The 12,534-nt window shown below is 58.8% G+C and overlaps 1 protein-coding gene across 1 annotated transcript in view; it reads right to left on the bottom strand.

Moving 5' to 3' along the window:
- Positions 1-34: 34 nt before the first annotated feature.
- SAMD14 (sterile alpha motif domain containing 14) overlaps positions 35-12,534 on the bottom strand; it is a gene marked incomplete at its 5' end in the record, with an annotated part of 35,270 nt that continues 22,770 nt past the window's right edge. Inside the window, 8 exons of the mRNA XM_045299311.1 lie at positions 35-1,410; positions 2,033-2,188; positions 2,281-2,400; positions 3,520-3,679; positions 3,784-3,858; positions 3,952-4,039; positions 5,126-5,414; positions 6,144-6,310. Of these exons, the coding sequence (XP_045155246.1) occupies positions 1,255-1,410; positions 2,033-2,188; positions 2,281-2,400; positions 3,520-3,679; positions 3,784-3,858; positions 3,952-4,039; positions 5,126-5,414; positions 6,144-6,310 (1,211 nt within the window). The remainder of the gene's footprint in view (positions 1,411-2,032; positions 2,189-2,280; positions 2,401-3,519; positions 3,680-3,783; positions 3,859-3,951; positions 4,040-5,125; positions 5,415-6,143; positions 6,311-12,534) is intronic.

The following is a 12,534-nucleotide window of genomic DNA, read 5'->3' as shown; positions in this document are numbered from 1 at the left end:
CCCTGCCCCTGCCCCAGCTGGGGCCAACAGAGGGTCACTGGCACGCCAAACGTGTTTATTGAGATAAATGGAGACCCGCCTTCCCTCGCATGCAGGTGGGCACCCACCAGACACAGGTGCCTTCCACCCTCTGGGCCCCCCTAGCAGCCCCCCTCCCAGCACAGGGCAGAGGGGGAGTCCCAGGAACACCATGGAGGCAGCGGCTCTCTGGAGAGAGGAGCTCGCTGCACCGCCCCTCCCAGCATGCACTACTGCCTGCCCTTCAGTCAGAAGCTGTTGGCCTGCCCCATGTCTGCTCTCTCCAATACCCCCTAACAAGGGCAGACTAGTTGGAGTTGGCCCCCACCCCCACCCCTGCCCAGAGGGCTGGCCTTGACCTCCTGGTAGCCCAGAATCAGTCAATCTCCCTGCACATTCCACCAGCTCTGAGGTCCTGACAGGTCAGGAAGGACTGGTGACCTGTCCGGCACACTGGCGCCCAGTGACTACCCAGGCAGTGCCCCTGCCTGGCTGGGCTGAGGACTCCAGGGTGGGTGGGTGGAAGGGTGGCCACTCTAGCCTCGAAGCTTGCTCTGGTCCCACAGGGGGTCCTGGTGGCCTGTGAGGGAGCAGGAGGAGAGATGGGCCCTGGCTTGGGGAGTGGGTCAGAGGCCTGGCCTGGAATGGGCCCCAGGGAGGGCAGACTTGACGGGAGAGCATCTCCTCACCCACGGGGGCTGGGGGGCAAGACAAAGAAGAGGAGGGTCGTCTTCCCTCCAGGGTCCTCACAAAGACCTCAAAGAGCCCCGTGCTGCTGCTCTTCTGTCCTGCTGGGCAGTCTGGCTGGGAGTCTACCCTGAGTATGACTTGCTGCAGTGCCCACTGGTGGCCTGGGGAGCAGCCAGTGCTCTCCCAACCCACAGCCGCCTTGGTGAGCCGGGAAGGAACACCCACGGACCCTGAGACCCTCGGCCCTCTTGGGGGTCCTGGAAGGCAGGCATCGCAGCTCACTTCTGGCCTGAGGGCTGAGGGTCAGCCTGACCCAGGCCCCCCTGGGATCTGGGGGCTGTGCCTGCTGCCCTGGCCTCTCTGCTGACGTCCCCTGTTCTGCTGCTTCCCTCCTCCCCAGGAACGCTGTGCTGAACAAGCCCTGGAAAGGATTATTCCTGGCCCTTCTCCCTGGGGTTCCAGATCCAGACAGTGAGAGAGCGTGTGTGCCCCAAGAGCATGGGGGCCAGGCTGCGCCCCGCCTAGTGCTGAGGCCGTGCCCGCCCCCTAGCTCTTCTTGGCCTCCTGCTCTCTGCGCCGCAGCTTCTCGCGCTGCCTGGCTGCCTTCTCCTGGGCCTTGCGCTCCTTCTCCGAGGCGGCTGCCAGTTCCTTTAACTTCCGCTTGACCAGCGCTCGGTCCTGCGAGCTGCTGAGCCCCAGGCTCTGTGGGGGAGCCCGGGGTGAGGGGGAGAGTTCCACAGCCACCGGGGCCCCTGCTCATCTTTTCAGGGTCCTCCTCGCTGTAGCTCAGGAAGTTCCCTACAAGGCGCTTCTAGCTCCCAGGCTCAGAAGGGTCAGAAGGCAGGAGAAGTGAGGGTTAAGCATACCAGGCTCCCAACCCTCCAGCCTTCAAGCCCCTGTGGCCTGCCCAGCTCCTTGATGGTCAGACCTCCCCACGGCCCACCCCACAGCCAGCTGCTTCTGGGCTGGCGGGAGAAGCACTAAGGAGACCCGAAGACAGGTCTGGCTTCTCAGAATACCAGGAGGCTTATCTGCAGTCAAGGGTCAGAGGGTAGATCATCTTAGAGGTCAAGATCAGCCCAGGACCCTGGGTTAGAGCTCAAGGCCAATCAAAGGATTGGACCTGAGTGCCCGAGGAGATCGGAAACCCGCACTAGAAGACAAAGATCGGCCCAGGACCTTGCCTAGAGGTCAGGGCAGTAGCCTTGGGGTGGAAAGGTCAGGCCCCACTCCCCACCCCCGGAGGCTGAGCCAAAGATCGAAGGTCAGGTTGAGTGAGCGCCAGGGTTCGGGTCTTGGTCACAGCCTCTCCCCTGGGACCTACCTTCAGTTTGCTCCCATCCAACTGCAGGAGCTGGGGCCCGTCCACTTGCCACGCGGCGAACTCGGGGGCATGCTGCCCCAGGTGGAGGCTGTGCAGCCACTCGCCCACCTGCTGGCTGGTCCAGTGGTGGACAGTGGGGAGGGGCTCGTCCAGGAACTGGGCAGGGACAAGAGTGAGGGGTGAGGCTCAGCCCTCGGCCTGCACAGTCAGAGGCCAGGCCAAATGGCATGAGGGCCAGCCGTGCTCACCTCGTCCGAGGACTGGGACAGTGTGTGGTAGGGGTAGGAGCACTTGGCCTCTTGCCGGGGGTCACCAGGGATCTTGGGGCTGCTGCTGGGGGGCGTCGAGTCATCACTCAGGGTGGATTCCTGCACAGAAAGGGGTACATGTACCTGAGGGGAGAGCTCACCCCAAGCCCTAGGAGACCTCTGGCCTCAGAGAGCAGAAAGCTGTCCAGAGGATGTGGGGTCAGAACTGAGCCAGGCAGAAGGAACAGAAGTCTCTGGCTAGGGGGGCTTCCTCCAGGCAGTCCACCATGCTCCCAGCAGGCCAGCTCAGGTGCCTGCCACTGGGGCCTCCTGCGCTCGGGTCCAAGGTGTTTGGCTTGTTCAACATGGTAGCTCCAGGGCCCAGCACGGGGGAAGGAAGGATGAACAGATGGAGGCGGGCATGCAGGGAGGAAGGAAAGAAGGAAATTCCGCATTGGAAGGGGCTGCATCCCCTCGGAATCCTCAGCATCCTGGTCTTCTCGGCGCACGAGGAACAAAGCCAGAGAAGGAGCACTGGGCCTGGGACTGCTCAAACTCATGCCATCGAGTCGATTTCGACTCAGATTGACCCTATAGGACAGGACAGAACTGTCCCTGTGGGTTTCTGAGCGTGTAAATACAGGGGTACAAAGCCCCTTCTTTCTCCCTCCAATCGTAGCCCAGCACATAAGCACGAAGCCATCATAGAGCCTTGTCACTAAGGCTGTGAGTGTACCAGTGGTCCCTTATCTGGGAGCCTTTCCCTTTCTCGTGAGCACCAGCGCAGAGCAGGCCTGGGCTGCGGAGATGCTGTGCGGGACAGGCGTGTGTGCCGGGCACTGGACATGGAGGGCTCTGTGTCTAGCAGCCAAACACTGCACACGGAGCTCGCCTTTCCCGGCCCCGCTTCTCCCGCAGAGCCTGAGCACCAGAAATCCATGCCAATGATTCCATTCCAATCCCAACTCAGGGCAACCGAGCTTGGGCCCCTGCTCATCCCTGCTCCCCTTCAGCCTGGCCCCAGACACACAGGTGGCCCAGTTGCTGACCCGGTAGTCAGTGTGTGAAGTGGAGGAGACACAAATCCACCAGTGAGCTGCAGGGACTGAATGAGTTAGTGAATGAAACCATGACCCCGTGAGTGACAAAACTCCAGGAAGGCCAGCCTGGGCCAGGGCACGTGTGCCCTCCTCTCACCCGATCGGGGTAGGGGCTCTTTAGGGGCCAGTCAGGGCTCACCTGAGAAGCTGACTTCTTGGGGCTGAAGCCCTCATGTTTGGGGGAGCAGGCAGGGGAGGTGGTGCTGCCGGAAGACGCTGAGCCTTTGCCACTGTCTGTGAACCAGGAGAAGGGCAGGAATGGGGAGCCCCCGGATCTGCCAGACCCCTCCACTGACTCCCTGTGGAGAGAGCACCCAGCATGGGTGGAGGCACGGAGGAGAAGGCCAGGTGCCCCCAGGGAGCTAGGAGCTGACACTGGGTGGGCAGTGTGGCTTCAGCCTACCTGCTCCCCATGGACAGGCGGTTGCTGCCCTTCTCCTTCCGGCTCTTGCCTGTGGATGCTCGGCGCAAGGTGACTCTGCGGGAAGGGCAGGGGAAGTGGGGCAGTGCTGCCTGCAGCCCTGCCCCAACCTCATAGCTCTGAGCCCCGGGCTCTAGCTCCTCTGCTCACCCCAGGTCCAGGAATTTCCGGCGCGTCTTCTTATCCAGGCCGATGGGAGGACTAGCAGGCTCAGGCGGGCTGGCGTCCCGGCTGTCATCTTGGAGGACAGGTGAAAACAGAGTAGTGGGTGTGATGGAAATTCTCTAGACTTAGATTCAGGCAGCCTGGCTGGCTCTGGTGTCCTCTAGTGGCTGTCATAAGTCGTGTCTTCCCTAAACATCCTTCATCTCATCATAACAAACCAATCTGTCTTAGAACATGTACAGAGTGCTCCTTAGGAGAGAGGGAGGTGAGACTTTGTCTCATGTGCTTTGGGCATGTGATCAGGGGAGGCCAGTCCCTGGAAAAGGACATCATGCTTGGTAAAGTAGGGGAAGGTCCTCAACAAGATGCATCAACATGGTGTCTGTGGGCTGGGACAGTATTTTGTTCTGTGGTCCCCAGCGTTGCTCTGAGTCTGAACCCACCCGATGGCACCACCACCACCGGCTTGTTCGTGGGGCCAACGGGGGTCCCTGAGGAGCCCTGCTGGGGCAGCGGCCGTGTGCTTGGTGTGGTCCAAGCCCGCTGACAGTCGGCTTCAGTTAAGATGACATCTTCTGGGGGTGATGCACTAGACTGGGAACCAAGCCCCCTGCATGCTCAGGAGGTGGAGACCACTACTGTCCCTGTGTCCATTCTAGCTTTCTGATTCTGGCCCACAGCTCCTTCCCCCAATGATCCAGCCAGAATGTCCCATGGACGTCAGACGTCCATCCGGCACAAGGCACAAGCTCTCTCCCTCCCTGCCCCGTTCCCTCGCAGGGCACTGAATGAGGGGGTGACCTCACTTTCTACCCACACCTCTCAATTCCTAGTCATGGTGAACCCCGTGTGCAGAGCGGAACTGGGTTTTCAAGGCTGTGTGTGACCTTTGGTAAGCAGATTGCTGCCAGGTCTGCCATCCGAGGGACCCTGGGTGGGTTTGAACCACCAACCTCTGCTTAGTAGTCTAGCGCTTAACCATTTCAGCCACCCAGGGACTCCCCCAAACCACAAGGCCCACCTGTTTGCTCATGTGAGTGTCACAGAGCCTCGGCTTGTGGCATAAGCATCGATGAATGAATGACCCCTGGGGTTTACAGCCCCCTCCCTGCCTCCCACCCAACCGGGCCGCTGCTGTCCCCGCGTGCCACCGGCGCACCTTCGCTGTGCGGCTCTGCGCGCAGGTGGCGGCGCACGAAGCTGGGCGAGCTGTCCCAGGAGGGCGCGGAGCGCGGCGGCGAGCAAGAGGTGGCGGCCAGGCCCTCGTGCGAGGCGGCGTTGTGCAGCGGCCGGTAGCGCGTGAGCGGCGAGGGCGGCGGCTCGTCCTCGTCCAGGCTGCGCCGCAGCCCCGGCGGCTCCAGGCTGAAAGAGCCCCCCGCCGGGGACCCCGGACCCGAGTGCAAGGGTGAACGCAGCCGGTGCAGGGGGCTCCCGCAGCCGTCGGTCACCTAGAGGAGGGGGAGCTGCTGACTGCCCACCCTTCCTCCTCCCCATTTCCTGGAGGGCAGGAGGGACCATGACGGGCAGGCCCTCTGGGGCCCAGGGGAGGTGGTGGCGAGGGCAGCGAGAAGTGGGAACACCCAGCCTCCCCACCTGGGGGCTTTGACCGTGTAAGCTGGGTTGGTTGAATCCAGCCTCGGTCACTGAGCGACAGTGTGACTTTGTTGCTAACAGGCTTGTGTTATTCCTTCATTTTTTTTTTTTGGTGGGGGGGAGGTGAAATAAACTGGAGGTGAGAAATTTTACTCCAGTACCCAGAGCCCATAGAAGAGAGTCACACAAGGAAGTTGCCTCCCCTGGTCACACATTTCCAAAGAAATGAAGGGGCAGAAACAGCTGGAAAGGCAATGGGGGTTGGCCACACTGCTTCAAAAACCAAATCTATTTCTTAATGAAATATCCTCTCTCAGATGCAATGGGTTCTGACCAGGGATCAGTTTCTGGATATTCTTCCATTGAAATTAGGAAATACCCTGGCAACGGAGGTGGCTTGTTTGCCTAAGAGCCTCAGTTTCTTCATCTGTAATATGGGGATAAGAAAACCTTCATCCCAGATAGCAATAACCATTAGCAGCATCCTGTCAGAAGTCTGGGATGTGGCTTCCCTGCAGGGCAGGTTCAGTGGGATTTTCCAGGGGTAAGCAGAGTGGGTGGGTGTTTGGGTGGGCTCGCCCAACCTTGCCTCCAGGCCCATCGGAGCCTTCGCCGTCCTCAGCAGAGCTGGCGCTGTCCCGGAGCCTTGAACGGGAGGGCCGGTGTCTCCGGCCCTTGGCCAGCAGTTGAGCCCGGGCCTTGTGTAAACTACTGTCCAGTCTGACGGTCTCTGGCACGGCCAAGTCCAGGTCTGTGAACCAGAAGGAGGGGAAAGAGACCAGACACATGAGGGCAGGCGCAGAAGCCCACCTCAGTGCCCTGTATGCATACCCCACACAGTGGTGTTGGGCACAGGGTGTTCAGACAGATGGAAGCTGATGCTCCTCACGGTGTCCTGGGAGCCAGACATGTCAACACATCCACACAGCACAGGGTGGCCAAACTTCTCGGAGGCACAGAGCAAGGGCAGGTGGGGCCCTTTCTGGAGGGGGCAGAGGACGAAGCGGTAAAAACAGACCTTCAGGTCTGGGTGGGAGACAATGAGAGGAGGTGGCATGGGATGTCAGGAAGAGGAGAACTGACAGTAGCCACCGAGACAGCAGGAGGGCAGGCTTGGGGGGGGGGGGGGGGGGAGAAAATGGTAATAGTGACAACCATTCAGGAGGCACTTACCACGTGTGTGCGTGCATGCACGCATGCAAGTCACCGTGACAAACTTTACACACATCCCCTCCGCCCTCCTCTTCCAATCGGCCAGCAGGGCCCTATGACTACTAAGCACCTTTCCCAGGGGAGGAAACAGATGCAGAGAGGTTAAGCCACAAGGCCAAAGCCAGCAGCTAGCAATGGTCCAGGAGTTGAGCTTGGGTGGTCTGGCTGCAAAGGTGCCCTGTGGTGTAGTGGGCTATGTAGGCACTGAACTGCTAGCCACCAGGTCAGGGGTTCAAATTCACTGGCTGCTCCGTGGGAGAAAGAGTGGACCGTCTAATCCTGTAATGATTCAAAGTCTCAGAAACCCCAAAGGGACCGTTCTAATCTGTCCTATGAAGTCACTGTGAGTAGAAATCGACTCAATGGCAGTGGGTTTTTTGTTTTGTTTTGTTTTAACGTGGCTCCAAGGAGCCCTGATGGCTCAGTGGTTAAGCACTTGGCTGCTAGCCAAGAGGTGGGTGGTTCAAACCCACCATGCTGCTCTGTAGGACAGAGATGTGGCAGTTGATGTCCATAAAGATTATCATCACAGAAGCCCTCTGGGCAGTTCTATTCTGTTGTATAACACCACTATGGGCTGGAATTGACTGGACAGTAATGGGCTTGGCTTTTGGTTGTCTTAGTTTGGCTCCAGGGACTGGCCGGCCTGTCCAGAGCTCCCATACAGAAACATGGAGCCCCTAGCTCAGTGATTCTCAGCCTTCCTAATGCCACGACCCTTTAATACAGTTCCTCAGGTTGTGGTGACCCCTCCCCCCCGAAACAAGGTTATTTTCGTTGCTACTTCATAACTGTAATTTTGCTACTGTTATGAATTGGGGCGACCCCTGTGAAAGGGCCGTTCGACGCCCAAAGGGGTCCCAACCCACAGGTTGAGAACCACTGCCCTAGACGGCGGTGGTTGAGCTGGAGCCGAGGACCCCTCCACAAACGAGTGGCCGAGCTGAGAAGGACAGCTGACCATGGAGCACCCTCCAGTCCCTGAAACCTGTCACCTGCAGCCAGGGCAAGCCCTGTGGGGCCTCCATAGAGCCTTGTCATATAGGCCCCCAGGGAATGAGGATGCCCCAGTTTTGCCCTGGGGTTTGTAGATGAACAAGGCTTTCCCCTTCTTCTCCCTCCCCCTTCCTCAATGGTCTTAGGGACCCCCGTCCCATCACTCATGTATCTGCCTTGCCTGCTCCTCTCCCCTGCAGACACCCTCTAAACCACCCTAGTTGCTCTCCAGGACCAACAACCAGTCAAGCAAGAAACGAAGACACTTGTGCCAAATTGAGTCTCCCTCCCAGCCACCTGTGGGCTTCAGGGGAGAACCGGGCTCCATGGTCTTTTCATACTATCAGCTTTCAAAAGCACATCTTCCTATGGAAAAAATAATCTATAACTTATCAAGGGTTCGTGAGGGAAGGTGGGCTGGGGAGGGAGGGGGAAGAAATGGGGAGCTGATATCAGGGGCTCAAGTGGGAAGAGAATGCTTTGAAAATAACGATGGCAGCATATGTGCAAATGTGCTTGACACACTGGATGAATTATGGATTGTGATAAGAGATGTAAGAGCCTCCAGTAAAAGTATTAAAAAAAACCCATCTTTCTTCCAAGGCCATTCTGCTCACGCCAGAGCTTCCCACCTGTTGGTTAGCAACTAAGTGCCTCATGGTTTGCACCGCCCCCCTGGCCATTTCTAGTCCTAACCGCCTGGCCCCCAGGTTGCAGCCATTTCCAAAGCCCTCAATCACCTCAAACTCAAGCCATCGAGATGAACCCATCACACCTGGCCTCAGACTCCCAGGCTCTGTGAGAGATCTTCATCCACCTAATTACCCAAGTCCAGCCAGCTCTGAGCTGCCCTTTCCCCGGAACTGGGAATCCATGTACCCAGCGGCCTCCTCAACATCTCCCCTGGAGCATGGATCCGGCACCTTCAGCTTACACAGCAAAACTGGACCCCCGCGCCTGCCCCCTGCTTTTCCCCCCTCAGTGGTTGGCAGCTCCAGGTTACTCAGGACCAAGCCCCGGGACCTTCCTTGCCTCCTCTTTCCCTTCCAGCCTGCAAGTCGGTCCATCCACAGTTCCTATTAGCTCTGTGTTTGAACTACTGCTAGGCATAATGAAATATTTATGGCAAATTGATAGGATGTTTGGATTGGGTTCAAAAGTACTCCAGGTCAGCAGGGGTAGAAGGTGGAAGCGGGGGTGAGGGGTGGGGGCGGAATAAAACCGGTCAGGAGTTGGTCATCGTTGCGGCTGGCTTGTGGCATCTCTCTCCGTGGGGACAGGTTTGAGATTATTCACAGACGTCGAGGAAGAGGGGTGGATGAAGGGGGTGGGGGGGGAGTGAGACCCGAAGGCTCCCTATTCAAGTCGCCATCAGCCTCCCAGCTGACGCCCCCTCCACTTCCCTTTCCTGTCTGCAATCAGAATGGTCCTGATCAAGCACTCCGGTCAGGTCACGCCTCTGCTCAGAGCCCATGACAACCAGAAGAAGAGGGGCACTGGTCACTACCACCCTGACCCGTGTGAATGTGTCCTCCTCCCACTCATCCCTCCAAGCCAGTCACCTGCCCTCCGGATGCTTCCTCCCAGATGCCAGGTCTGCTCTCACCTCAGGCCCTTCGCACGTCCTCAAGCCTCCTGGGACAAAGCTCTCTGGAGACGGAGTTCTGCATCACCCATCTCCTTCAGGGCTGTGCCCTCATGGCCCTCTATTGATAACTGCCCTCCAGTCACCCTCCAGTCTCCCTCCACGGCGTCCCCCACCCTCTGGCATCGGCATCTTTCGCTGATGGAGCTCACTGTCTTTCTCCAGTCATTAGCAGGTCAGTTTACCCGGACAGCTTTTCCCCATTTTGCTCAGTGCTGGAGCACAGGCGTCCAATGGAGCCTGCCATGTAGTAGGTGCTTATGAATATTAATGAAGGATGAAGTGGGGTTGAGGTGCCCTCCCCACGTCCCTGAAGCTCGGCCTCTCCTCTCTCTCTCCCGACTGGACTGCCCCAACTCAGGCCTCCATCAGCCACCCCAGCCCCATCTTGGTCTAGGTCTCCACCCAGCACTCCCGGCCTATCGTCCGGCCCCGCCCACATCTTCACACAGCTGACAGCAGTTCTCCGGAGCAGGCTTGGGCCCCTCCTTTGAAACCATTGGAGGGAGTCCCAAAGTCAACACTACAACCCCCAAGCAGTCTGCTTAGCCTGTCATTCCAGGTTATCACCTGTCCCTTCTGTTGTCCCCAGACCCTTCCTCAGCCTGCTGCACCCCTGTTGGGCCAGGGATTAAGGATACACATATGGGAGCCGGGTGGCTGAAGCTGAGTCAGGTGCCAAGTGACCCTGGACAAACGGACGACTTCTGTTTAAGCACCAGCTTCCTCATCTGTAAAACAGGGTCTTAAATAACTGTATCCTTATCGGGCGACCTGGGCAGGAAGTAAGAGAATCCCCATCGGGCGCTGCTCTGCTGCTGCTGATGGTGCTGGTGTGAGTGAGCAGACTGAGCCGCTTACTGAACCCTAAGGCTCAGACTCGCCTCCCTCTCTTGCTTTTCACCCCCACCTGGGACTCAGGGCGCTCTCTGCTCCAGCACACTTCGCCCCTTCCTGGTCTGGCCTATCAGTTCTACCTCTCACCGCCTCTTCCCTTCTTTCGGTCCCAGCACGGCTCCAAGGCCGAAATGGCTATTTCCCAGGCTCCTCTGCCCACTGCAGAGGGCACGCCCTCCCCCGGGCCCTGGAATCCCAAGGGCCTGGAGCAAGAGCTCCAGCAGGGCTGGGTGGAAGGATTCACATCCAAGCTGCCCCGAACCGTGATATTCTTCCGCAGAAATAGACCTGCAGTGCTGGTAAGCGTCACTTCCAAACACAAGCCCCCCACACCATGCCCCGCACTGTCGTCACGTGGACAGCACGTCCCCCCATCTCATGGCTACCTTGTTCCTGCATGCTTCTAGTTTCTGTCCCCCGTCTGCCTCTGAGCCAGCGTTTAAGCCCCAGGAGGACAGAGACTTTGCCTGTTTGTGAGCTGCTGTCTCCCTACTGTGCAAGGCAGATATTAAATCCCAAGCCGAACTCATTGCCATCGAGTCAATTCTGACTCTGGGGACCCTGTAGGACAGGGTGGAACTCCCCCTGGGGGTTTCTGAGGCGGTCACTCTTTACGGGAGTAGGAAGCCTCCTCTTTTCCCAAGGTGCGAGTGCTTGGTTTGGAACTGCTGACCTTTCCGGGTAGCTGGTGGCGGCTTGGAGGCGGGGTCAGTGCTGTCAAAAGGACTACCATCTTGGACCCCAGGGTTGACGCCACTCCTGGCTGCCCCTCCTACCTCTGCTGTTTCCAGCTGCCCCCTGCTCCCCACTCCCCATCCCCCGGGTGGCCTGAGCTGGGGGCCAGGGCCCTCTGTCCCAGATTCTCTGGGCATTGCCCTCGGGCAGCCAGGATTGAAGAGGCGGCCACAGAGGGATAACAGCCAATATGGCCGAGGAACTGTTTAGGCTCTGTTTTATGATTTACAGTCACTAACTTGTTTAACGCCTCTCCCAGCGAAGGCGCCCTCAATCCCCAGGGCAGCCAAGGAACAAAGAGCAGGGCCCAAGCTGGGCCTGCAGCCCCTCCTCCTGCGCTATTCTGTCTCCTGGGCAGAGGTGAGGTGAGGTCCACCCTCTTGTCTTGGGGATTGGGATGATGGGGTTCAGAGAGGAAGGGGTTGCCCAAGGGTGCAGAATGGAGGAGTGGAGGCACATCCAGGCCTCCGGACTGGTCTTCCCAGGGACTGCTGGGTTCCTCTACCCCGTGGCCCTCAGTGGGGCTGGCTGGGGGGAGGGGGGTGTAGCTTCGCTCTAGGCCACTCTGAGCCACATCAGGACTGTGGTCATCTGGCATGGGAGGGTCTGGGAAGCAAAAAGATCTCTAAGGGGCTCTGTTTTTGAGGCCAGGTAGACCTAGCCTTCCTGAGCTCCCTTCTCCCACCAGACGCCCTGGCCTTGCTTGCGTCTTCCATGGATCCGTGTGTGTGTGTTTACACATGCAAGTGCATGTACACATGTGTACGTACGTACACACACACACACACACACACTTTCTCCTCCGGGGAAGTGGCCAGCCCTGGGCAGTGGGAGGTCATGAATATTTAATAGCCTTTCAAATCGGGAAACAGTTGGTGGCTGAGCCAGTAAGGAAACCAGTGGGTCTGGATGGAGAAGTGGGGGCAGGAAAACCTGGGGAGGTGGGGAGGGCCGCTCCTGCCAGTCAGGCCAGGGGTGAGGCGGGGCTTGGGTAGAGAAGAGTCTGGAACAGGAGAGACCCTAGGGAGGCCCAAGTGGGAAGTAACAGTCCCAGAAAGCAGGAGGCTGTTCCTGGCATTGCCTGGCTGTTTGGCAGAGACAGGGACCCTGGAGTTCAAAAGGGAGGAGCGAGAAATGGGGAAAAGTAGTCCTTGCAGAGGAGTGGGGGGGTCACATAGAGATGTGAGAGACCCTGGAGGCTGGGTGGGAAGACGGCTGTTTCTCCTGTCTCTCCCTCCATGGCCCTCTGTGCTCCCAGGGTCACTGCCGCCTCCACCGGAACCCAGCAGGGAAACAGCCTTTCCACCCCCCCCCACCCCCCCACCCGTGTGTGTGTGTTGGAAATGCTGCCTGGAGAGGGGGTGATCTCTTTCTCCAATCCACACACCAGGTGGACTGCAGAGGGTAAGTGATGGCGGGGGTCTGTGTGTGCACCTGAGGACATGGTAGGTGCACCAGTCTGAGGATGGAGGTCTAGGCCCGAAGACTGT

This window comes from Echinops telfairi, unplaced genomic scaffold (assembly GCF_000313985.2).
Source record: "Echinops telfairi isolate 266 unplaced genomic scaffold, ASM31398v2 ScPeMD7_7458;HRSCAF=8496, whole genome shotgun sequence".
Lineage (NCBI taxonomy): Eukaryota > Metazoa > Chordata > Mammalia > Afrosoricida > Tenrecidae > Echinops > Echinops telfairi.
The sequence above is the reverse complement of the archived record's forward strand: the minus strand, read 5'-3'. Positions and strand labels throughout refer to the sequence as shown.